This window comes from Cebus imitator, unplaced genomic scaffold (genome assembly GCF_001604975.1).
Source record: "Cebus imitator isolate Cc_AM_T3 unplaced genomic scaffold, Cebus_imitator-1.0 Scaffold577, whole genome shotgun sequence".
Taxonomy (NCBI): Eukaryota; Metazoa; Chordata; class Mammalia; order Primates; family Cebidae; genus Cebus; species Cebus imitator.
Genome location: NW_016107892.1, coordinates 672,957 through 699,472, shown reverse-complemented (window position 1 = coordinate 699,472; position 26,516 = coordinate 672,957). Strand labels below are relative to the sequence as shown.

Sequence of the window (26,516 nt, the reverse complement as noted above, 5' to 3'; positions counted from 1 at the left end):
TTTCTGATACAGGGTCTCACTCTGTCACCAAGGCTAGAGTGCAGTGGTGCGACCTTGGCTCACTGAAACATCCACCCGCTGGGCTCAAGGGATCCTCCCACCCAGCCACCAAGAGAACTGAGAACACAGTCATGCGCCACCTCTGGCTAATGTTTGTATTTCTTGTAAAGACAGGGTTTTGCCATGTTGCCCAGGCTGGTCTTGAACTCCTGGGTTCAAGCAATCCTCCCACCTTGGCCTCCCAGAGTGCTGGGATGGATAACAGGCATGATAAATACTTTATCGGATATGTTTTGCATATATTCTTCCAAACTACAACTTGTCTTTTTTCAACCATACTTTTCAAATAATAGATATTTTCAATTTTGATTAACCTAATTTGTCAATTTTTAAATGATTAGTTCTTTTTGTGTTCTTTTAGTTTTCTTTTTCTTCTATTTTTCATCTTTGTCTCTTTTTTTTTCCTTTTTTCTATATTTCCTGGGAAATTTTCTCAGCTACTGTCTAGTATATTTCATTTTCACTTCTACTATCATGTTTTTAATTTCAGGAACTTTTTTCTTCTTCCTTTACTGTTCCTTTTTTACAGACAATACCCTGTACTGCTTTCATGGTCATAACATCCTCATCATTTGGAGGATATTTTTATTCTTCTCTCTGCCCAGTTTCTGTTTCATGTGCAGCGTGTTTTATCTACATATTTCCGTGTCTACTTTTTCATGATGACTATTTCTCAGATGTCTATAATCCTTGCTTGGCCATTCATATTTAGAAGTGGGTGACTACAAAGATAAGTGGAAGCTCTAAACCCATGAGTGGGACTTGTCTATTCTGACCTTAACTGTGTATCTTTAGTGGCCCATATCAGTGTCCTGAGAACTTTCCTCCCAGTTCTGGCCAGATTTTGCAGAGAGGGATCCTCTAATCTCCTGCCTAGATGGTGGAGGTCTGACTCAGTGTTCTGGAATCTAGGGTAGAGAAAAGGGTGAGGGAGGTCTCAGCACTCAGAACACCTACTTCCACTTAATGCTCCTGTTTTCATTATGTCATCCCCTCCCTTAACTGTGGCCCTTATCCATTTGAGCATTTCTCAGGCCTAACCTGGCAGGCATTGTTAAATGAGTAAAGAAACTGTGTAGTTTGTTATTCTGTTACATGGCTCTGTTGCAAAGAAACCTTCGACCATTCACTCTCAATATGTACATATCTATTTAGCAATCACATACTTTACTGTTTTATTATTTACTAAATATATTATGTACGTTGTCAAGCAAATACAAAATAAAGGCTGAGATAAAAATGAAATAACACTTTCCTGTGCTTCCTTGTGCTGGCTTCATATTTTTATTAGCCAATATCTCAAGGCACAGTATACACTTAGAAAAAAATGACATCATTAGTCAGCATAGAGATAAATCTGTATTTCCAGTAGTTCTGAGAGATTTTTAATTAAAAAAATTATTTTTTATTTTTTATTTTTGAGATAGGATCTAACTTTGTCACCCAGGCTGGAGTGCAGTGGTATGTTTGTGGCTCACTGCACCCTCGACCTCCCAGGCTCATGCAGTCCTCCCTACCTCAGCCCTGAAAGTAGCTGGGACTACAGGTGTGCACTACCACACCTGGCAAATTTTTGTACTTTTTGTAGAAATAGGGTTTCACCATGTTGCTCAGGCCAGTCTTGAGTTCCTGGGCTCAAGCAATTCACCTGCCTCGGCCTCCCAAAGTGCTGGGATTACAGGCATAAGCCATGGGCCTGGCCATTCACGTCAGGTTAAATTGTCATTGTTTTAACCTATTAGTGTGCCTAAGAGGGTTTGTTGGGAGTGGTAGCTTTGTCATTTTCTTTTTGGCTTGAGTTTGCGTCATAGAACTATCTTTCAGATAGAACAGAAACTCATAATAATCCAGTGATAATAAAAACTCAGGTGTAAAATGATTAACTCTTGCTGTTTTTAGCAGGCCCAAACCAGCCATTTTACTAACCTTACAACAACAAATTCCTGCATTTTATGAAACAGAATTTTGGAACCCTATTATTAGGACATTAAAGGGTACAGTTCACTGACTTTTTGTCTATTCAGAGGTGTGTAGCTTATATCACAGTCAATTTTAGAACATTTTCATCACCCCAAAAGCAAACTCTACATGTTAGCAATCACTCCCTGCTTCCCTCCAAACTCCCCAGCTCTAGGCAACCACTAGTCTACTTTCTGTCTCTTTAGATTTGCCTCTTTTAAACATTTCATATAAATGGAATCATGGTATGTGATCCTTTGTGACTGGCTTATTTTACTTAGTATAATGAACTAAGGTTCATTAGTTGTAGCATGTATCAGTACTTTATTGTTGCTAAATAATATTCCATTGTATAAATATACCAGATTTTATTTATCCATTCATCAACTTCTGGACATTTGGATTATTTCTACTTTTTAGCTACTATTAATAATGTTGCTTTTGATCAATTAATGTACAAGTTTTTGAGTGGATGTATAGTTTCAATACTTGGGTATATATCTAGAAGTGGAACTGCTAGATTATATAGTAGCTCTGTGTTTAACTTGTAAGGAATGGCCAGGATGTTTTCCAAAGAAGCTGCATCATTAATCTTTAAGATTAGTATTTTCTTTGAGGTTACATATTTAGTATTGTCTATGAATGGCACTTTTTAAAAATTTTTTTGGAGACAGAGTCTCGCAGTACTATTCTGGAGTGCAGTGGCACTGTCTAGGCTTACTGCAACCTCCACTTCCCGGGTTCAAGCGATTCTCATGCCTCAACCTCCTAAGTAGGTAGGACTACAAGCACATGCCACCATGCCCAGCTAATTTTTGTATTTCAGTAGAGACAGGGTTTCATTATGTTGCCCACACTGGTCTCAAACACGTGCGCTCAGGCAATCCACCCACCTCAGCCTCCCAAAGTACTAGCATTACAGGCGTGAGCCACCACACCTGGTTGTATGTATATATATGTGTGTGTATGTGTGTATATATGTGTGTGTGTGTGTGTATATATATATGTACACATATATACACACATATACATATATATACACATACACACACATATATATACACATATATACACACATACACACAGACACGCATAAAAATATACATATTATATACGTATTTTTTTGAGATGGAGTTTTGCTCTTGTTGCCCAGGCTGGAGTACAATGGCATGATCTCAAATCATCCACAACCTCTGCCTCCCAGGTTCAAGTGATTTTCCTGCCTCAGTCTCCTGAGTACCTGGGATTACAGGCATACACCACCATGCCTGGATAATTTTGTATTTTTAGTACAGATGGGATTTCTCCACGTTGGTCAGGCTAGTCTCTAACTCCCGACCTCAGGTGATCTGCCCACCTCAGCCTCCCAAATTGCTGGGATTATAGGCGTGAGCCACTGTGCCTGGCGTGTGTGTGTGTGTGTGTGTGTGTGTATTTTTTTTTTTTAATAGAGATGGGGTTTCACTCTGTCACCCGGGCTGGAATGCAGTGGCAAGATCATAGCACACTGTAACCTGGAACTCCTGTGCTCAAGCAATCTTCCCACCTCAGCCTTCCTGGTAGCTGGAACTACAGGCACATGCCACCATGCCCAGCTAATATTTTTTACTTATTTTATTTTAAAATGTATTTAAATTTATTATTTATTTATTTTACTTATTTATTTTCTTTGACACAGAGTCTCACTCTTTTGCCCAGGCTGGAGTGCAATGTCACAATCTTGGCTTACTGCAACTTCTGCCTTCTGGGTTCTAGTGATTCTCCTGCCTCAGCCTCCCAAGTAGCTGGGATTAAAGGTGCCACTATGCCTGGCTAATTTTTTTGCACTTTTAAAGTAGAGGACAGGGTTTCACCATGTCAGGCTGGTCTCGAACTCCTGACCTCAGGTGATCCACCCACCTCGGCCTCCCAAGGTGCTGGGATTACAGGCATGAGCCACCATGCCTGGCCTATTTATTTTTTAGGAGGTGGGGGTCTTGCTTTTTTGCCCAGGCTGGTCTTGAACTCCTTGAGTTCAAGGGATCTTCCCTCCTCAGCCTCCAAAAATGCTGGGATTAAAGGCACAAGCCATTGTGTCCTGCCGATATTTTTATTTTTAATCTTTATAGAGGTGGAGTCTCACTATGTTGCCCAGACTCGTCTCAAACTCCTGGCCTCAAGTGATCCTCCCACTTCAGCTTGGCCCTCTTTTTCAATTTAGAGGCCAAAGACTGATGAGTAGGACTTTCTAAATCTCCTACCTCACAATTTTGCCTAAAATGATCCCTATTCAGGATGGTTCATTTACCATTAAATGTTTCTTCTTCTTTCCTCACCCTCCCCTCCCCCTCCTCCTCCTCCTCCTTTCTTCTTCCTTTCTTTCTTTCTTTCTTCTTCTTCCTTCTCTTCTTCTTCTTCCTTCTTCTTCTTCTTCTTCCTTCTTCCTCTCTTCTTCTCCTTCTTTCTTCTTTCTCCTTCTCCTTCCTTCTCCTTCTTCCTTCTCCTTCTTCCCTCCTCCTCCTCTTCCCCCCTTCTCCTCCTCTTCCCCCCTCCTCCTCCCTTTTCTTGTTCTTCTGCTTCTGCTGCCACCTCCGCCTCCTCCTCCTCCTCCTTCTTCTCCTCCTCCTCCTTCTTCTCCTCCTCCTCCTTCTTCTCCTTCTCCTTCCTTCTTCTCTTCTTCTTCTTTCTTCTTCCTCCTCCTTTTCCTTCTTCCTTCTCTTTCTTCTTTCTCCTTTTCCTTCTTCCTTCTCCTTCTTCTTCCTTCTTCCTTTCTTCTTCTTCCCTCCTCCTCCTCTTCCCCCTCCTCCTCCTCCTCCTCTTCCCCCCCTCCCCTTTTTCTTGTTCTTCTGCTGCCGCTGCCGCCGCCGCCGCCGCCTCCTCCTCCTCCTCCTCCTCCTCCTCCTTTCTTTCTCCTTCTCCTCCTTCTCCTTCTTCTCCCTCTTCTTCTCCCTTCCTTCTTCTTCCTCTTTTTTTTTTTTTTTTTGAGACAGAGTTTAGCTCTTGTTGCCCAGGCTGGAATGCAGTGGCATGATCTCAGCTCACTGCATCCTCCGCCTCCCAAGTTCAAGCAATTCTCCTGCCTCAGCCTCACAAGTAGCTGGGATTATAGGCATGTGCCACTATGCCTGGCTAATTTTTTGTATTTTTAGTAGAGATGGGGTTTCTCCGTGTTGGTCAGGTTAGTCTCAAACTCCCAATATCAGGTGATCCGCCTTCCTCAACCTCCCAAAGTGCTGGGACTACAGACGTGAGCTACCATGCCCAGCCTCTTCCTTCTTATGTTTCAAGAATCTGTTCTCAAGTAGCTTTTGAATAAAATGAAGTGTAACTGAATAGTTCTCAATTATTTTGACACCTTAAAAACTAAAATATTAAAGGCACTTAAAATTCTGGCTATTATAAAAGTAGGGCTTTGAGCAATTTGGAAATGGTGGGAGTTTTTGTCTATTTGTCTGGCTTGCCTTTTCATTAGTTTTCTTGATTTCAAAATGGTTTCCAATCAAGTTGCAAGAAAAATTGTTTTTTTCTTTTGATTCAAATAAATAGAGCAAAGAAAGGTATCTGAACTAACTCTTTCAACATAAGTTTCAGCAGTCAGTTCCCTGACACTAAGGTGGGTAATGCAAACTTTAGTGCTGCTTTTATATTGTAGGCTTTGAGATCCTTACAGCCAAGTAAAGACTGTGTAGCTTGTAGATTCTACGAGAACCTCATCAGAATTCTGATACATTGTAATCAAAAGGACATCTATTACTTTTATTTATAGTGTTGCTACCACCGTTTCCTATACATTTCATTTTACTGTTAACTTTGAGTTGAACAATGTATCAACAAAAGAATGTTAGCCCAGTGTGGTGGCAGACACCAGTAGTCCCAACTGCTTGGAAGGGTGAGGCAGGAGGATCCTTGATCCTGTGAAGTTGAGACTGCAATGAGCCATGATAATGCCACTACACTCCAGCCTGGGCAACAGAGTGAGACTCAGTCTGAAAAAAAATAAATAAGTAAAAATAATTTTTAAAAAATGATCCTTTCATTGTTGTATGTTCTTTTATTGTTGAATATTAAAAACACTTTATGGGCCAGATGTGGTGGCTCACGCCTGGAATCCCAGCAGTTTGGGAGGCCAAGGCCGGTGGATCACCTGAGGTCAGAAGTTCAAGACCAGCCTGGTCAACATGGTGAATTCCTGTCTCCACTAAAAAGTCAAAAAAATTAGCCAGGCATGGTGGTGGGTACCTCTAATCCCAGCTACTGGGAGGCTGAGGCAGGAGAATCACTTGAACCCAGGAGGTGGAGGTTGCACTGAGCTGATATTGTGCCACTGCACTCCAGCCTGGGCAACTGAGCCTCCATCTAAAAAAAAATAAAAATAAAATTAGCCAGGCATGATGGTGCATGCCTGTAATCCCAGCTACTTGCAAGGCTGTAGCAGGAGAATCGCTTAAACCTAGAAGGCAGAGGTTGCAGTGAGCCGAGATCCCACCATTACACTCTAGCCTGGGCAACAAGAGCAAAACTCCGTCTCAAAAAATAAACAAAAAGAAAATGGTAATGGTTATTTCTAACTCATTTATACCTCATTAACTCGTTTAAACTTCAGGTCTCTTTCATTTATTTTAGATAGTAATTATTACCATAGGAATAAGTACTGTTAACTTTACTCCTGTACACTTGCTATTAAAAAAAAAAAAAGTTTTTTTTGAGACAGGGTCTTGTTGTCATCCAGGCTGGAGTGCAGTGGCATCTTCGTGCTCACTTCATCCTTGACTTCCCAGGCTCCAGAAATTTTCCCACCTCAGCCTCCCGAGTAGTTGGGGCTACAGATGTATGCCACCACGACTGGCTAGTTTTTGTATTTTTGTAGAGATGGGGTTTTGCCATGTTGCCCAGGCTGGTCTGAAACTCCTGAGCTCAAGCAGTCCACCCATCTCAGCTCCCAAAGTGCTAAGATTAGCAGCATGAACCACAGCGCCCAGCCTCTCTTTCTCTTTTTAACAGCCCTGAGTACTAGACCAGGTTAATTGGCAGGATGTGAGCAGTCTATTTATTCATTTATTTATTTAGAGGTGGAGTTTCACTCTTGTCGCCCAGGCTGGAGTGCAGTGGCACGATCTCAGCTCACTGCAGCCTCCACTTCCCAAGTTCAAGTGATTCTCCTGCCTCAGCCTCCGGAGAAGCTAGAATTGCAGGCACGTGCCATCACCCCCAGCTAATTTTTGTATTTTTAGTAGAGATGTTGTTTCGCCATGTCAGTCAGACTGGTCTCGAACTCCTGGCCTCAAGTGATCCACCTGTCTCAGCCTCCCAAAGTGCTGGGATTACAGGCGTGAGCCGCCGCTCCCAGTTGTTTGTTGTTTTTTTTATTTTTACTTTTTTTTAAGTTCTGGGGTAGATGTGCAGGACATGCAGGTTTGTTACATAGGTAAAATGTGCCATGGGGGTTTGCCGCACCTATCAAACCATCACCTAGGTATTAAGCCCAGCATGCTATCCCCAACTACCCTCCCCCATTGTGTGTTCTTTATCCTTCAGAATTAGTGAATGATTTTTACTGCTTTATAATTTCTTTTTTTTTTTCAATTGGCCTTCTCCAGTTGAATGATTTCCTTTTTGTTAATTTCCTTTTTTCTGATTTCTCCACTGTGTTCCCTTTCTGCTTCCTCTCTCCCAGTACCAAAGCAAAAAGACAACAGAAACTTCCGATCCATTTCCGTGAAATGGGGCTCCTCCATTCCCAACAAACCACCCATTAAAACATTTTTTTGTTTTCCCCTGTCTACTGTCTTTCCCTTTTCCCCTGTTCTTGAACTTAGAAGGACAGCAGAAATGCAGCCTGATGCAGTGGTTTACATTTCTAATCCCAGCACTTGGAAAGGCTGAGGCTGGAGGATCACTTGAGCCCAGGAGCTCAACACCAGCCTGAGCAACACAGTAAGATTCTTACTCTACAATAAATAAAAGATTAGCCGGGCAGGCCAGGTGCAGTGGCTCATGCCTGTAATCCCAGCACTTTGGGAGGCTGCAGTGGGCAATCACGAGGTCAAGAGATCGAGACCATCCTGGCCAACATGGTGAAACTCTGTCTCAACTAAAAATACGAAAATTAGCTGGGCATGGTGGCATGTGCCTGTAATCTCACTTACTCCAGAGATTGAGACAGGAGAATCGCTTGAACCCGTGAGGCAGAGGTTGCAGTGAACCGAGATCGTACCACTGGACTCCAGCCTGGCAACAGAGTTAAGACTCTGTCCCCACCCCCCCACAAAAAAAAAATTAGCCAGGCATGGTGGTGAGCTCCTGTAGTCCTGGCTACTTGGGAGGTTGAGGTGGGAGGACTGCCTGAGCCTCAGGAGGTTGAAGCTTCAGTGAGCCATGATCATGCCACTGCACCACTCTAACCTGGGCAACAGAGCGAGACCCTGTCTGCAGAAAAAAAAGAAAGAACTGTTAGGTTGTGATTTTCTTTTTTTTTTTAATTTTTATTAGATGATGCCTCGCTTGATATTTTGTGATTAGGGTTAGCTTTAGCTTGAAGGGTTACTTACTCACGCCAGAGTTTCCATTTAATCCCTGTGCTGTGGTCCGAGACTTCTGAATGCTTTCTGACCTTTAAAAAAAAAAATTTTTTTTTAAATAAAAATTTACAACTAGAGCACTTAGTTTGCTCTGTGCTACATCCAAAAACTAAAAATAGTCTACTACTCTGGGCATATTTCCTGTAGGGTAGCCCTGCTCCTCAAGGAGCAGTAAAAAATGAAACAATCCCTGTCAGGAAGGTACATGCATTCTAATAGGGGAGATAAGACCTGCTAGGATATCTCTAATGTACAGTATTCGATCAAAGTCTTAATAATTCATTCTTTGAAATGTCTCTGCTCTGCCTCTTCCTTTCTATTCTCACTTCACCCCAGTGGGTATTTTGATTACACAGTGTGGCACAATGCACCAGGCCATTCCCAACTACATCAGACGCCAGCAAAAGGTGACTTGAATATGAGTCTGCACATCAGCACGCTGTGGTCTTATGTCTTGAAAGTTGCAGCATGACTGATGCCTACCCAGACATGCTTTTCTTCTTTTTCTTTTTTTTTTTTTTTGAGACGGAGTTTCGCTCTTGTTACCCAGGCTGGAGTGCAGTGGCTCAATCTCGACTCACTGTATCCTCTGCTTCCTGGGTTCAAGCGATTCTCACCTCAGCCTTCCAAGTAGCTGGGACTATAGGCAAGTGCCTATAGTCACCCAGCTAATTTTAGTATTTTTAGTAGAAACAGGGTTTCACCATGTTGGCCAGGATGGTCTCAATCTGTTGACCTGGTTATCTGCCCACCTCGGCCTCCCAAAGTGCTGGGATTACAGGCGAGTGCCACCACACCTGGCCTCACAGATGCTTTTTGTTGCAGTCCTCCTTTCCCAGTTCTCCAAATTATGACTGCATTTTCAAAATCTCTTTAAATTTCCTTGTTTGAAATATGATTTGGAATGGAGCCATTCCACCCGCCACACACACACCAAAGAAATATGAGAGAATGACAACTCTAATGATACGCTACAGAGAGTTTATAATCAGGGCATTAAGCAAACTCACAAATTATATTTCTCTCCTAGAATTGTAAGTAGAAGGTACAGATTTGGAGCATTTTTTCCACTGGTGTATTTATGAGAAATGTTGTTTATTCTCATCAGACATTTAGTAAACAAAACAACCTAATGAATTGGTCCTAATGAATATACCTTGAGAATGGCTGTTTTATCCCCAGCTTGATTAGGGAGGCTCTGTTGATACCAAATCTTTTAAGTGGTTTTCCTGATACTTTCCCCCTCCCCCATATTCTCCATTTAGTTGAGCAACTTGCATCTTAAGGAAGAGAAAATCAAACCAGATGCCAATGGTAAGTAACTAACAGCTAGTTTGAAAACAAATGTGATTTCCTTCAGTATTTCTGTTTTGGCATAACAGCTGTCTGGAAAAAAAAAAAAAAAACTATTTGTACTAGGCAGGGCATTGGCAGATACTGGTAACCATTTGATTTGTGAACCAACAAACTGGATTATATGACCAAAGTGTTTTAATTTTTTTATGTTTATTTGTTTACTTTTTAAGAGACAGGGTCTTGCTCTGTTGCCCAGGCTGGAGTGTAGTAGTGCTATCATGGTTCACTGGAGCCTCAACCTCCCAGACTCAAGTGATCCTCCGCCTCAGCCTTCTGAGTAGCTGGGACTACTGGCACAACCCACTATGCCCAACTAATTTTTTATTTTTGATTTTTTGTAGAGATGAGATCTCCCTATGTTACCCAGGTTGGTTTCTAACTCCTGGGTTCAAGCAGTCCTCCCACCTCAGCCTCCCAAAGTGTTGGGATTACAGGAGTGAGCTACTACATCTGGCTTCAAAGTGTTTTTAATATAAGAATGAGGACTGCACACTGACAGCAAGGGAGGGGGTGAAAAAAATGAGGATACTTAAGTGGGACTAATTACTAACCATGGGACTATACTGACAAAGACTAATTTTTTTCTTAATGTTCTTCAATTTGGGATGAGATAGACAAAGTATGAGCAACCTGACAGTTTATTTATTCTTAAATCATATTTATCAAAAATTTAAGATTTCCATTAAATTACTGTTGATATACTTAATATTACAGGAAGTAAATGTAACATCTGCCTTTCTCAAAATTCACTTAAAATCTTTTTTGTGTGATTTTTATATAACCATAGTATCATTCGACTATAGATTTTATGAATCATGTGTAATCCCAGTACTTTGGGAAGCTGAGGCCGACGGATTATCGGAGGTCAACAGTTCAAAACCAGCTTGACCAACATGGTGAAACCCTGTCTCTACTAAAAATACAAAAATTTGCTGGGTGTGGTGGTGCACACCTATAATCCTAGCTATTCAAGATACTGGGACAGTGGAATCTCTTGAATCCAGGAGGCAGAGGTTGCAGTGAGCCAAGATCGCACCACTACACTCCACCCTGGCCAAGAGTGAGACTCTGTCTCAAATAAAGAAAAACAAATTTATATACATGAATATTTTTTGTTGGTCTTGGTGCTCATTTGTTATATACATGAATCTGAATGGCATCAGTGTGTTCACATATTGATAAAATACAATTTGCATAGATATTCCTCTTTTGAGCATCAAGGTAGTTTTCCGATCACTAATCGCTCTAATAATCTTTCTATAATATTTCAGAAGTACTGATTCAATGAGGGAAATACTAGATTTTGAGGTACGGGGAGGAGACCTAGAGTAGGAAAGAATAGAAATATGAACATCAGTGTTTTACATCTTTGTTTATTTAGGGATAATAAAATGTTTTTTATCAGTGCCTCGGTTTCCTCATTTATTTTTTGCTCCCCAGGCCTTTACAAAAACTTCTAGTGTCATAGAATTTGAATTGTGTCAGCTGTTGGGTATCGGATGTGATTCTGAATGATGGCCACTTTGTGTCTGCTAAAGGTGCTGTTGTCAAGACCAGTGCCAATGCAGAGAAGACAGATGAAGAAGAGAAAGGTAACACAGCCATGGAGCTTTATATAATAACAAGCTTCTGCATTCTAAGAAAGTGGATTGTTGTCTTCAAGAAACTTGCTACATACAATGGTAAAAACAAGGTTAAGCAAACAAAAAAAAGAAAAAGAAAAGAAAGTGGATTGTTATGAAGCTTCGTTTTTATACCCAGTTTGGCTTGACTAATAGGAGATACAGTGCTAGCATAAAAGTTCATTATACTCAGTAGGCGAAGGAATTCTAATGGTTTACATTTAAAGAAATTTTACATTGAACAACTGAACAGTTGAACAAGGTGTTATAAAAGAAATTTTAAGTTGCTTCTCTATTGTTCAATAAAATTAAGCTTAATGATGTTTTGATATATTTGACATGGATGATGAGATCAACTTATAAAATATTAAGGTATAGACTTTAATTCCTAATTTTTTTCATTGTTGTGATATGTTAATTACTTTAGATTTATATGGAGTGCAAACTGGGGAGTAAATATGTGGGTCTGGATAGGAGGAATAGATAACTGCAGGTAAAGAGGGCTGTTAGAGTATGGAGAAGAATATGAGGCTTAAATGAGTCGTGTGAGTATCATAACCTTTTTTTTTTAAAATAAACTATTTTAATTTATAAGTCAAAACTATAATGTACCTTGAATTTGAATGATCAGTAGTTTTTTTTTTTTTTTTAAGACGGGGTTTCACCATGTTGGTCAGGCTGGTCTTAAACTCCCGGCCTCAGGTGATCCGCCCGCCTTGGCCTCCAAAGTGCTTAGATTACAGGTGTGAGCCACCACGCCTGGCCTAGTACATTATTATTTAAAACACAAATGGCAACTGAATTCGAGTAAACACCTGGTAGGTTTCAAAGACTTTTAAAATTCTTTGCTTTTGCCAGGCACGGTGGCTCACGCCTGTAATCCCAGCACTTTGGGAGGCCAAGGTGGGCAGATCACGAGGTCAAGAGATCAAGACCATCCTGGCCAACATGGTGAAACCCCATCTCTACTAAAAAATACAAAAATTAGCTGGGCGTGGTGGCGCAAGCCTGTAGTCCCAGCTACTCGGGAGGCTGAGGCAGGAGAATTGCTTGAACCCAGGAGTGCAGTGAGCTGACATTGCGCCACTGCACTCCAGCCTGGTGCCTGATGACAGAGAGAGACTCTGTCTCAAAAAAAAAAAAAAAAAAAAAAAAATTTTTTGCTTTTTTTTCCTGACAGAGGATAGAGCTGCCCAGTCCTTACTCAACAAGCTGATCAGAAGCAACCTTGTCGATAACACAAACCAAGTGGAAGTCCTACAGCGGGATCCAAACTCCCCCCTGTACTCGGTGAAGTCTTTTGAAGAGCTTCGGCTGTGAGTATTTATTCACTTCCTGACTCTTCCCTTTGCACTGAAATAGAGATCTTAGGCCTGTTATAGATATCTTTTTACTTTTTATCACAACAGAACAGTTTTAGCTAACCAAGTTTTTTTTTTTTTTTTTTTGAGACAGAATCTTGCTCTGTCCTCTGTCACCTGGGCTTGGAGTACTGGAGTGCAGTAGCATGATCTCGGCTCACTGCCACCTCTGCTCCCAGGTTAAACCAATTTTCCTCCCTCAGCCTCCTGAGTAGCTGGGATTACAGGCGTGCACCACCACACCTGGCTAAGTTTTGTATTTTTAGTAGAAATGGGGTTTCACCATGTTGGCCAGGCTGGTCTCAATCTGCTGACCTCATGATCCATTGGCCTTGGCCTTGGCCTCCCAAAGTGCTGGGATTACAGGCATGAGCTACTGCGCCCAGCCGCTGCCCAAATTTTATAAAAGAATTTAGCTGGGTGCAGTGGTGCACACCTCCAGTCCCCGCACTTTTGGAGGCCAAAGTGAGAGGATCACTTGAGGCCAGGAGTTCCAGACCAGCCTGGGCAACAGAGCAAGACCAGACTCCATCTAAAAAATATAAATAAATACTTTAGGTGTTTGGGATATTTAGTAAAATTTCCAGATGATCTATAAAAGTTTTAGTTGTATTAACATGTATTCAGCACAGCTCAATTATTGTTGATTACAGACTATGTATAGGCCAGGCACAGTAGCTCACACCTGTAATCCCAGCACTTTGAGTGGCTGAGGCAGGCAGACCACTTGAGGTCAGGAGTTCAAGACCAATGTGGCCAACATGGTGAAACCCTGTCTCTACTGAAAATACAAAAATTAGTGGGGCATGGTGACATGCACCCGTAATCACAGCTACTCGGGAAGCTTGAGGCACAAGAATTGCTTGAACCTGGGAGGCAGAGGTTGCAGTGAGCTGAGACTGCACCACTGCACTGCAGCCTGGGCAATAAGCAAGACTCTGTCTGAAAAACAAACAAAAATCTATGTGTAAACAGTAAAAGAGAAAAATCTTCCAGATACTTTGCTGCCTTCCTCAACCAAAGAGACTGTGACTTTCATCTTTAACTGTTTTTCTAGGAAACCACAGCTTCTCCAAGGAGTCTATGCCATGGGTTTCAATCGTCCATCCAAGATACAAGAGAATGCATTGCCACTGATGCTCGCTGAGCCGTATGTGTCCTGTTACAATCCATTTCATTTTAGATTTCCCATTTTTAAATTGAAAATATTAGAAGAGACCAGCATTATCACTAGAATTATCTAGTACCTTTCATCATTAACAAATATTTATTGAGTGCCTGGTATGTAACAGATACTATGCTAGGCAGTTATATACATTAGTCAACAAAACAGACCAAAATTCATGCCCACAGGAGCTTACATTCTAGTTTGAAATGTAGATAATTCATTTTTATTAAAATATAACAGGTAATAAATTACAAATGTTAATGCTGCTGAATAGTATACTTAAAAGTGGGTAAAAGAGCAAATGTTATATATTTTTTACTTCAATTAAAAATAATAAATTTTGGCTGGGTGCAGAGGCTGACGCCTGTAATCCCCACATTTTGAGAGGCCAGGGCAGGCAGATCACTTGAGATCAGGAGTTCAAGACCAGCCTGGCCAACATGGTGAAACCCCACTCTACTAAAAATACAAAAACTAGCCAGGTGTGATGGCAGGCACTTGTAGTCCCAGCTACTCAGGAAGCTGAGACGAGAATTGCTTGAACCTGGGAGGTGGAGGTTGCAGTGAGCCAAGATCGCACCACTGGACTCTAGCCTGGGCAACAGAGTGAGACTGTCTCAAAAAAAAAATTATTATAATTATAATAAATTTTGGCCAGGCAGGGCGGCTTATGCCTGTTATCCCAGGAATTGGGGAGGCCAAGGCAGGCAGATGGCTTGAGTCCAGGAGTTTGGGACCAGCCTGGGAAGCATTGTAAGACTTCATCTGTATTAAAAGGCAAAAATAAAAAAGAAATTAAATGTACAACACTTTATTCTAACTACAAAGGGCAACAGATGTTTTGATAGGGAATCTATTTTTCTTTTCTTTTTTTTTTTTTTTTTTTTTTTTTTTTTTTTTCAGAGAACATGCCAAGTAAGGGAATCTATTTCTCTTCTTTTTTTCTTTTTTTCTCCAACCTATATAAGCACTGAGAGACAGGGAATCTAGATGTTTAAACAGAAATAGAATCAAGAGTTACCACTGTGGCGGCCAGATGCAGTGGCTCACACCTGTAATCCCTGCACTCTGAGAGGCTGAAGCGAGCATATCACTTGAGGTCAGGAGTTCGAGACCAGCCTGGCCAACATGGTGAAACCCATCTCTACAAACAAACAAACAAAAAAAGCCAGGCACTATGGTGCATGCCTGTAGTCCCACTACTCAGGAAGCTGAGGCACAAGAATTGCTTGAAACCTGAGAGGTGGCGGCTGCAGTGAACTGAGATCATGCCACTGCACTCCAGCCTGGGCAACAGAGTGAGACCATGTCTCCAAACAAACAAACAAAAAAGAGTCACCATCACCTCGGGCACAAGGAACAGCTTATTTTTGTCAGATTTTAAAACTCCACTTGTGGCTGGGGGTCTTCCCCCATGACTTCACTTTTAGTTCAAGTTTCTTCTGTTTTTTTTTTTTTTTTTTTTTTTTTTTTCAGACTTTCATTCTCTACCCACAGTCTCACTTCCTCTTCTCTCCTTTGCCCTTGCTATGAGCTTCTACCCTTTTTAATCCTGCTGGAAGACCTCATTTTCCTTGTCCATCTCTTTGGCCTGCTGCTGCTGCTGTTTTTTTTGAGACAGGGTCTTGCTCTGTCACCGGGGTTGGAATGCAGTGGCACAGTCTCAGATCACTGCAGACTGCAACCTCCACCCTCTACCTCCTGGGCTCAAGGGATCCTCACACCTCAGACTCCCAAGTAGCTGGGACTACAGGTATGTACCACCATGTCCAGTTAATGTTTGTATCTTTTGTAGAGACAGGGTTTCAGTATTTTGCCCAGCTGGTCTCAAACTCCTAGGCTGAAGAAATCCACCCACCTCAACCTCCCAAAGTGCTGAGATTGTAGGCATGAGCCACCACACCTAGGCTGGAGTGCAGTGGTGTGATCTCAGCTCACTGCAACCTCCACCTCCCAGGTTCAAGCGATTCTCCTGCCTCAGCCTCCCGAATAGCTGGGACTACAGGTACCTGCCACCACGCCCAGCTAATTTTATGTATTTTTAGGAGTGGCAGGGTTTCACCATGTTGGCCACGCTGGTCTCAAACTCCTGACCTCAAGTGATGCACCCACCTTGGCCTCCCAAAGTGCTGAGATTACAGGTGTAAGCCACCATGCCAAGTCTTGCCTGCTTCTTGAGCTGCTTCAGAGGCTGCTGCTTGCCACCTTCAAGGCAAGACTTGGTTCTTGCCACTGTTGCTCCCTACCCTGCCACCAAAACCTACATCTTGTTTTTTTTTAGGCATTTCAAGGTAGATTACACTTTTAAATCAAGTGGTTATGGTAGGATCTCCTGAAGTAGGTGATAGCTGGGCAAAGACTTGATGGAGAGAAAGGAATTAGTATGTTACCTGGGGACAGCTGTCCCAAGCAGAGTACAGCCAATGCACAAGCCCTAAGAAAGAGCATGGCTGGCCTCTTCCCTGAGCAGCACTGGGGCCGTGTGCTGGAGCGAAGTAAGGGATAGAGAGTAGTAAGAAATGACAGCTGAGGTGTAATGGGGAGCAGATCATGCAGGACCCTGTATGCCATTATGAGGCTTTCAACTTGTACTTTGAATGAAATGAGGAATGATTGGAAGGTTTTTGAGCAGAGAAGTAACATGAGCTGACTCACATTTTAAAAGAATCAGTAGACCCACTGCGGTGGCTCACACCTATAATCCCAGCACTTTGGGAGGCTGAAGGAGAAGGATCACTTGAGCCCAGGAGGTCGAGGCTGCAGTGGGCCAAGTTGATCAGGCTGCACTGCATTCCAGCCTGGTCAACAGAGTGAGACCTCATTTCAAAATAATAAAAAAAAAAAGATGTGGAGTGCCTCAAATCCCACTAGAAAACCTTCTTTCTATAGTGCTTTGTTCTTGTGAAGCTGGAGTATGTAACTGCTATACTCTCATCCAAGGTCTCTTTCCATACATGAATTTTTAATACTGATTTTTTAAAAACTTTATTAATTAAAAGATTACTTGAGATTTAAGCTCCTAACCAGTTTGTTTCTTGTTCAGCCCACAGAACTTAATTGCCCAATCTCAGTCTGGTACTGGCAAAACAGCTGCCTTTGTGCTGGCCATGCTTAGCCAAGTAGAACCTACAAACAAATACCCCCAGGTAAGGACTTGGGAATTTAGGTTTAGAAGGGGATTTCCATTTGATGGATTAAAAGCCAAGCTATGGGCCAGGCACAGTGGCTCATGCCTGTATTTCCAGCACTTTGGGAGGCCGAGGAGGGCGGATCACCTGAGGTCAGGAGTTCTAGACCAGCCTGACCAACATGGTGAAAACCTGTCTGTATTAAAAATAAACAATTAGCCAGACATGGAGGCTGAAGCAAGAGAATCACTTGAACCTGAGAGGCACTGATTGCAGTGAGCTGAGATCACACCATTGCACTCCAGCCTGGACCAAAAGATCAAAACTCTGTCTCAAAAAAATAGAAGCCAGGCTATGAATAATTTTTACACAAACTAAACTCCTTAAATTGAGCACAAATAATATGGTATATCTTCCAGTGGCAACAAAAATCCTGTTTCCTTTTCCATGAGCCAGTTCTGGGATACTTCATACAGGCTTGGCTCCTTTAGTTGCAGGAAAACCTGTTTCATCTGCAACTGTCATCCATTAGAAAGTTCTGAGAGCTTTCTGAGTAAGTGAAAAGAAAGCTAATGCCAATTGGAACTTTAGATCCTTGCTTGTGGGTGGGTTTTTCTATTTCAGTGGCTGGTATCTGTTTTCAAGTGTCTTTACCCAGCCAGAGTTCTGACCCCTAAGAATTCTAGCTATGACTTTGTAGCTTAAAGAATCAAATGGTGGCCGGGTGCAGTGGCATGTGCCTGTTGTGCCAGCTACTAGGGAGGCTGGGTGGGCAGATCATTTGAGCCCAGGAGTTCTGGGCTGTAGTGTACTATGCCAATCGGGTGTCCGCACTAAGTTTGGCGTCAATATGGTGACCTTCTGGGAGCGGGGGACCACCAGGTTGCCTAAGGAGGGGTGAACCAGCCCAGGTCGGAAACAGAGCAGGTCAAAACTCCTGTGCTGATCAATAGTGGGATCACGCCTGTGAACAGCCACTGCACTCCAGCCTGGGCAACATAGTGAGACCCTGTCTCAAGAAACAAACAAAAAAACAAAGAAATGGTATACACTTTAATGTACATATTCTTTCCTTCAGCTTCAGCTGGAGGAGTGGCTGAGTCCTAGTGGTAATTCCCCTTTGCAAAAGAGCTATTGTCTTGAATTTGCACTCTGCATTCTTTCCCTGCCAGTGTCTATGCCTCTCCCCAACATACGAGCTTGCCCTCCAAACAGGAAAAGTGATTGAACAAATGGGCAAATTTTACCCTGCACTGAAGTTAGCTTATGCTGTTCGAGGCAATAAATGTGAGTATGTGAATGTGATCCTAGATCATTAACCTAATTCTTTTTATTTTGAAATGTTTTAAAACATACCCAATAGCTAAAATAATACACACATGTATTTTCTCCACCTAGATTCAAAAACCTAACATTTTGCCATATTTGCTTTATATATACACATGTATATATTTTTGTCAAACCATTTGTAAGTAAACTGCAGATATGCATCTCATGAGACATTCTTTGGCATTCCTGTGGATACCCTTATCACAACCAGGAAAATTGATTTCCTAGAATAACTAATATCCAGTCAATTTTTATTCCTCCCCAGCTGTCCCCAAAGTGTTCCTTTATGGCTGTTTGGTTTCTGAACCAAGATCAAGTCAGCGTTCAGTGTTTAGACATTGCACTTGGTTGTTGTACTTTGTTTCTTTCGATTTAGCTAGAATTGTCCTCCTACCTTTTTCTCTCCCTATTACATTTAACGTTTTGCAAGACCAGACCAGTTGCTTTTCAAAGAGTCTGCATTCTAGATGTGTTTATTTTTATTTATTTTAGAAACAGGGTCTTGCTCTGTTGCCCAGGCTGGAGTGCAGTGTTGTGCAATCATACCTCAGTGAAGCCTAAAACTCCTGGTCTCAAGCAATTCTCTCACGTGGGCCTCCCTAATAGCTAGGATGACAGGTGGACATCACTGCACCCAATGTTTTTTAATTAATTTTTTTAAATTTAATTTTATTTATTATTTATTTATTTATTTTGAGATAGAGTCTCCCTCTGTAGCCCAGGCTGGAGTACAGTGGTGTAATCTTGGCTCACTGCAGCCTCCATCTCTTGGGTTCAAGCAGTTCTCCTGCCTCAGCCTCCCAGGTAGCTGGGATTATAGACACCACCACCATGCCTGGCTAATTTTTGTATTTTTAGTAGAGACAGGGTTTTGCCATGTTGGCCAGGCTGGTCTTGAACTCCTAACCTCAGGTGATCAGCCCATCTTGGCTTCCCAAAGTACTAGGATTACAGGCATGAGCCTCTGTGCCCGGCTGCAACCAGCTAATTTTCTAAAAATATTCTTTTGTAGGGCAGGTGTGGTGGCTAACGCCTGTAATCCCAGCACTTTGGGAGGTCAAGACGGGTGGATCACATGGTCAGGAGATGGAGACCATCCTGGCCAACACAGTGAAACTCTGTCTCTTAAAAAAAAAATTTTTTTTCTACACTAGTTTGTTTTACAACTAATATTATTTAAGTAATTTTAAAAGTGTTGTTGCCCAGGCATGGTGGCTCACACCTGTAGTCTCAGAACTTTGGGAGGCCGAGGCAAGTGGCTCATTTGAAGGTCAGGAGTTTGAGACAAGCCTGACCAACATGGAAAAACCCTGTCTCTACTAAAAATACCAAAAAATTAGCCAGGCACGGTGGCACACACCTGTAATCCCAGCTACTCAGGAGGCTGAGGCAGGAGAATCGCTTTAACCTGTGAGGGGGTTACAGTGAAGCAGGATCACACCGCTGCACTCCAGTCTGGGTGACAGAGTAAGACTCTGTCTCAAGAAAAAAAAAAAGTGTTGCTAGAGGTTTGGTTGCATTTTATGGATCTCTGAAATAAATGTGACTTTATGACTTGCAGAAATCAAGTCTACATACAATGTCCTAATGCCAACTTGAAGCCAACTTTACTTGCAAAGTAAATAACATAATGAAACTTATTGGAAAATAATCATTAAAAATTTTCCAATTTGGATTTAAGTTAAAAGGGCAGATAAACAGAGTTTCCCTCATTGCCCAGGCTGAAGTACAGCAATGCAATCCTGGCTCACTGCACCCTCTGCCTCCTGGGCTCAAGTGATTCTTGTGTCTCACTTTCCTGAGTAGCTGGGATTACAGGCGTGCACCACCACGCCTTGCACCACAACGTAAAAGCAACTGACATATTTGAAATAGATGACAAGATAGCTGAGGGGGCAGAGTGTATTAGAAAGATAAGAACTGTTAACGAGTCTGCCTAAGAGGAAGTGTCCTAGTCTAGGTAGAACATTGTTGGCAAAAAAAATAACATTAAAGATCAGGAGACCAGGCATGGTGGCTTACACCTGTAAGCCAAGCACTTTGGAGGCCAAGGCGGGCGGATCACCTGAGGTTGGTAGTTCAAGACCAGCCTGACCAACATGGTGAAACCCCGTCTTAAAAAATTAAAAAAAAAAAAAAAATCAGGTACTTCAGAGAGAATTGTATGATTATAGAGGAGAACAATGTCACTGAAGAAGTTTCATCTTCTAATTGTTTATATCCTTACTATCTACGCCTTTTCAGAATTTTTTTTTCTAATTTTTGAACTTTTGTGGGTACATAGTAGGTGTGTATGTTTATGGGGTACATGAGATGTTTGATACAGCTGCAGTGAGCCATGACTGTGTCTCTGCACTCTAGTCTGGGCAACAGAGTGACACCCTGTCTCTAAATAAATAAATAAACAAACATAAAGAGTTGGATGATGTTGAATGATAGGAGGAAGCAGAAGGGAACTGATGCTTATTCAAGGTTTGCTGTGTGGGATTTGATCCTGAACACAGTGCACTGAGATAGGTGGCATCTGGCCACTTCACAGCAGAAGAAACCAAGGCTGAAGGGAACACTCATGTGTGTTTTGAAATCTGGAAATAACTTGTTCTCCTAGTCCTAGAAGGATGGGCAGAGCTTTGATTTCCAGAGCGGGCTTTGCCTTTGAAATACCCATGAAAGTCACCTGGGTCTCCACAGTGGAAAGAGGCCAGAAGATCAGTGAGCAGATTGTCATCGGCACCCCTGGGACCGTGCTGGACTGGTGCTCCAAGCTCAAGTTCATTGATCCCAAGAAAATCAAGGTGTTTGTTCTGGATGAGGCTGACGTCATGATAGCCACTCAGGGCCACCAGGATCAGAGCATCCGCATCCAGAGGTAGGGATCTCGAGGGCAGAGGACCTCTCAGCCTCCTCTTTGGCAGCGTCTTCTCCCTTTACTTCAGACGCTTCCTCTGGCTTCTGCTGGGTCTTGGCTCTGGCATTCTCAGCAGCATTTGTTTGACGGGCCATTTCCATGTCAGCACCGACCACAGTCCCTCCAATCCTGGGTTGAGAAAGGAGATCTAGGGACTCTTCCCCACCCCTACCCTCAACCCAGGCCTGCTGCTCCTCCTCCCTGAGATGCTTCTCCCCCGTCAGCCTTCCTGGGCACCTAGACCCTCCCAGCTGGGGAGGCTGTGCTTCTGTTGCTTCCTGGGGACACCTGGGGCCACATGCCAGGGCCTTCCCTTGCAGGATGCTGCCCAGGAACTGCCAGATGCTGCTTTTCTCCGCCACCTTTGAAGACTCTGTGTGGAAGTTTGCCCAGAAAGTGGTCCCAGACCCAAACGTTATCAAACTGAAGCGTGAGGAAGAGACCCTGGACACCATCAAACAGTACTATGTCCTGTGCAGCAGCAGAGACGAGAAGTTCCAGGCCCTGTGTAACCTCTACGGGGCCATCACCATTGCTCAAGCCATGATCTTCTGCCATGTGAGTAGCAGCAGCAGGCCTGGCCCCTCCCTCTCAGCCAGCTCCAAGCAGGGCTCAGGAGGACTGGATGTCCCTGGGTGCCATGGGAAGAGAAGTGGTTGGTGAAGATTTAAGAGACAGGTTCTCCTTTAGTGGCTAATTGTACTATCGCAAGGTATACATAGCCTAAACACAGAGGCCCTGAACTTTATGTCTTATTTGTGGATAATATATTATTGCAAAACCAAGAAAATCAACTCATATTTGTGCCCTAGGTTAAATATTTTGTGGTATAAATTTTTTTTTTTTTTTTTTTTGAGACAGGGTCTCACTCTGTTGCCCCGGCTGGAGTGCATTGGTGCAATCTTGGCTGCTCACTGCAGCCTCGACCTCCCAGGTTCAAGCTATCCTCTTGCCTCAGCCCCCACAAGTAGCTGGGACTTACAGGCTCCCCACCACGCCTAGCAGAGACAGGGTTTCGCCATGTTGCCCAGGCTGGTCTTGAACTCCTGACTTCAAGTGATCCGTGTACCTTAGCCTCCCAAAGTGCTAGGATTACAGGTGTGAGCCACCACGCCCAGCCTCTACAAATACTTTTGTAAGATTACAACCCAGGTGACATTGTTACTTCCTGTTGCACTATATCTCGTTTATAATTTTAAGAAATGTAGCCTTTAGCTGCTAAATTTCAGGTATAGCCTTCCAGATTAAAAAATACCTTCAGCTGACCGCGGTGGCTCATACCTATACTCCCAGCACTTTGGGAAGCCAAGGCAGGACAATGGCTTGAGCCTAGGAGTTTTAAGATTACCCTGTCTCAAAAAGTAAAAAGAATATACTCAAATACTTTCATCTCTCAATTGTTTTTTTCCTCCAGACTCGCAAAACAGCTAGCTGGCTGGCAGCAGAGCTCTCAAAAGAAGGCCACCAGGTGGCTCTGCTGAGTGGGGAGATGATGGTGGAGCAGAGGGCTGCGGTGATTGAGCGCTTCCGAGAGGGCAAAGAGAAGGTTCTGGTGACCACCAACGTGTGTGCCCGCGGTGAGCAGAGGATGTGTCCCACCTGGTCTGCCAGGCTCGGGGTCCCAGGCCCAGTTAGAGCCAGAAATCCTTGCATACAGGAAAGTCTGATAGTCTCAGAGAGATAGGTGGGGTTGGTGACGATATTCCTTTCTAGGAAAGAGTGTTTGGATTTCCCTCAGGTGCAAAGAACTCCCACAGAAGCCAGGTGTCCTGACTTGGTGGAAGGAAATGTACAGGCATCTGACTGGTAGAGAACGGAGCCTGCTCTTCCAGGGGTGCCCATCTCCAGAACATTGTGTCTCCCAGAGGCTTACTGACGGATTTCATAATTTCGTTGGCACCTGTCAAAGGTCTATTCTTTTCCTCCAGGTTCTGCTCCCTGCCTGTATGTGCCCACTCTTGTACCCAGTTCCCAGAGTTGGCCTGTCCCAATTTTTTTTTGTTTTTGAGACCAAGTCTCGCTCTGTCACCCAGACTGGAGTGCAGTGGCACAATCTCAGCTCAATGCAACCTTCACCTCCCGGGTTCAAGCGATTCTCCTGCCTCAGCCTGGGATTACAGGTGCCCACCACCACGCCTGGCTGATTTTTGTATTTTTAGTAGAGACGGAGTTTTGCAGTGTTGGCCAGGCTGGTCTTGCACTCCTGACCTCAGGTGATCCGCCTGCCTTGGTTTCCCAAAAAGCTGGGATTACAGGTGTGAGCCACTGCACGCAGCCCCTAAATTCTTTCCCTCTACTCAAAGTTGGTATGCATTGACTTACCTGTGGACAACAGTGATTTTTGTCTCCTGTCCTTACTTTTCTCCAACTCTCAGGGACTCATCACCTCTCCCTGCACCCCAGTTCCTGGTCCCTGCTAGTTTGGTTTCTGTGCCTGTAGTTTTGCCTTTTTTGGGCATCATCTAAATCTCATAGAGCCCGAACTTTCAGATCGGGCTTCCTCAACAGCATGCGTCTGTTAGTCCTGCGGTCCGTTAATAATGAGTCATATTCCATTGTGTGGATGGACCACACAACTGATTTGTGTCCTGTCCTTAGTCCTCTCAGCCTCCAACTCTGCTTCCTGCAGGGATCGACGTTGAACAAGTGTCCGTCGTTATCAACTTTGATCTTCCCGTGGACAAGGATGGGAACCCTGACAACGAGACCTACCTACACCGGATAGGGCGCACGGGCCGCTTTGGCAAGAGGGGCCTGGCAGTGAACATGGTGGACAGCAAGCACAGCATGAACATTCTGAACAGAATCCAGGAGCATTTTAGTGAGTCCCGGGGAGGGTCCTATGCCTGGCACACTTTCCTAAGTGGGGCAGGGTGGAGAAAGGGGTAGGATCTTCTGTAGCTCGGAGACAGCCTTTGTCCCTGGCACCCCCACTTCCTTTCTGACCGTATGGAAGTTCTCAGGGAGCACACCTGGAGACTTCAGGACCCAGGGACCCCAAGGACAGTTCTATGAGTAGGCTTGGGAACCTGGGGCTCTGACTGTTGCTGTCAGTAACTAGGGGCCCTGCTGCTCCCTGCTGAGGCAGCAGTAGCCTTTGGGGCTGAATGAATGATTGCTATGGCCTAAGGTAGGGCACACTCTCAGGGCAGGGTAGAGACCTCTGTATTTTTCCCCCAGATAAGAAGATAGAAAGATTGGACACGGATGATTTGGATGAGATCGAGAAAATAGCCAACTGAGAAGTTCCACCAGCCACTGGTGCCAGCCCTGGCACTGCCCCATCACGGGAGACAAGTGCGTTCAGGGCACAGGCCCCAACATCACCCCAAGGACAGCGGCACGAGGAGAGAGAAACTACCTACCTCACTTCAAATTATGTTTGGACTTGACAAAAATGTGTACAAATGATGGGGGATGGTAGAAAAAATTATTTACACAATATTGGAAAATTAGGCATGAATACACAGAGATTTACCTTTTGGAAGTTTCATCTTTTAATTTGGCCAGTGCTTCCTTCATGCTACTCTAGATGCTGCAGCTGATTTCTTACCCAGGATCTCCTGTGGCAGCCTGTGCTTGTTCTCTGGTTTGGAGTGGGTGGGCCAGCCTTCAGCTCCTGTGGAAGTCAGGGAATAGCAGTGAAAAGGGAACACAGAGAGACAGGCCTCCAATAGAATAGGTGTGTAAGCCCAGCCATCATGTCTGGAATGGCATGAGGCAGCAGAGGAGGCCTGAGAGCTGCTGCTTTGGACCTGGGGTGAGACAGCTCACCTGAGTATTGCCAGGCCCCCATCCTAATGTCCACAGCAGAAGGGGATTTGTTAAATAAGCATGGACCAAAATGCCAACCTCTCAGACCTTTGTATATGGGTTTGTGCCACAGGACTGTGGCCTATTCTCGGTGGGTACAGTCTGTATAGAGTGCGCATCTGATTAGTGGTGGGTCCTGTGCTTGTGTGTAAGCAAGTCCTGCAGAGAAGTCATCGTGGAGAATTACTGGTGGCCCCAGCTTGCCACAAAACCTGATCTCATGAGCATTTGCAACATCCTTTTTGTGTCCTTAATATCATCTTACTCCATAGTAGCCCCAAGCAAATGTGATCTGAGATTTAGTGAAAATTGTGGTTTCAAGTCTCTAATGGCCAGCTTCAAGGCAGTTCTAGACGTGGTCAGCAGTCGTCACAAATTCTTGCTTTGTCTCCATACCCAGAAGGCAAGTTTTGTCAGAGCTGGGAAGTGATTTCAGATATTTGACGTCTTTATTATAAAAGGCTTCTGAACAGCTGTGTTTACTACCTTTGGAATACAAACGGGTGCAGAAGGACTAGCTGCACTGCTGCTATTTATCTGCCTAAGGCAAGAGTATCACCAAGGCCTTTGCTTCAGCCTTACTTGACAGCTTTGTGCAAGATAGAGCAAACAGTAGTAATGGACACTACTCACACCTGGCCAAGGCTGTTGGTACCCATAGAATGACAGAAAAGATGAGAGGAAACTGAATTTTGCAAGAGCAATATGAAACCCCAGCCAAGAGGAGTACTCTTCAGTTCTTTGGCTTTGGTACAGAGTGGCCACTTACTCTAAGACCTGAAAGAAGAGTTTTATATGCCAAGAACTATTGCAATCCTAGGTCTTCCTTGTAGGCATCTCTGTATTTAGGCCAGATCTGTCTCCTGGGAAGGGAAGGGGCCAGTGTCAGCCTCCAGGTGGTTTCTTTAATCTGACAATCCAAAGAGACCAACAGACTGCCAATTCTACCACATTCCTAGGGTGGATACTTGACTATGTAAAGTCTTCTCTATGCTTCTGGTTAACTCTGACACATCTTGGAATTCTTGTAAAGAGAAAAGAAATTTTTATACTTTTTTCTCCTTCCCTGAGTCCTGTGGACCCACCCTGAAATAACTAAAACCAAGGGCAATAATTAAAGAAGTATAAGACTCTTCAGCCGGGTGCGGTGGCTCAAGCCTGTAATCCCAGCACTTTGGGAGGCTGAGGCGGGTGGATCACGAGGTCAAGAGATCGAGACCATCCTGGTCAACATGGTGAAACCCCGTCTCTACTA

General features: G+C 43.6%; 1 protein-coding gene and 1 long non-coding RNA gene across 9 annotated transcripts in view; one reads left to right on the top strand and one right to left on the bottom strand.

The window, feature by feature from the left end:
- LOC108294384 (ATP-dependent RNA helicase DDX19B) overlaps positions 1-25,733 on the top strand; it is a 30,645-nt gene extending 4,912 nt beyond the window's left edge. Inside the window, exons 2-12 of one of the 8 annotated variants that reach the window (XM_017516249.2) lie at positions 9,842-9,890; positions 11,471-11,524; positions 12,735-12,870; positions 13,973-14,065; positions 17,127-17,229; positions 18,384-18,498; positions 21,232-21,409; positions 21,769-22,006; positions 22,863-23,025; positions 24,078-24,269; positions 24,629-25,733. In XM_017516249.2, the coding sequence (XP_017371738.1) occupies positions 9,842-9,890; positions 11,471-11,524; positions 12,735-12,870; positions 13,973-14,065; positions 17,127-17,229; positions 18,384-18,498; positions 21,232-21,409; positions 21,769-22,006; positions 22,863-23,025; positions 24,078-24,269; positions 24,629-24,690 (1,383 nt within the window). In that variant the 3' untranslated portion in view covers positions 24,691-25,733. Of the gene's footprint in view, positions 1-9,841; positions 9,891-11,372; positions 11,525-12,734; positions 12,871-13,972; positions 14,066-17,126; positions 17,230-18,383; positions 18,499-21,231; positions 21,410-21,768; positions 22,007-22,862; positions 23,026-24,077; positions 24,270-24,628 lie in introns of all 8 variants that reach the window. The other 7 variants (XM_017516250.2, XM_037734145.1, XM_017516251.2 and 4 more) reach the window with 7 other exon arrangements.
- Positions 8,494-26,516, bottom strand: part of LOC119469126 — a 26,717-nt gene continuing 8,694 nt past the window's right edge. Inside the window, exons 2-3 of the long non-coding RNA XR_005197942.1 lie at positions 24,927-25,067; positions 8,494-8,608 (exon numbers count right to left, since the gene is read on the bottom strand). This is a non-coding gene — a long non-coding RNA (uncharacterized LOC119469126). The remainder of the gene's footprint in view (positions 8,609-24,926; positions 25,068-26,516) is intronic.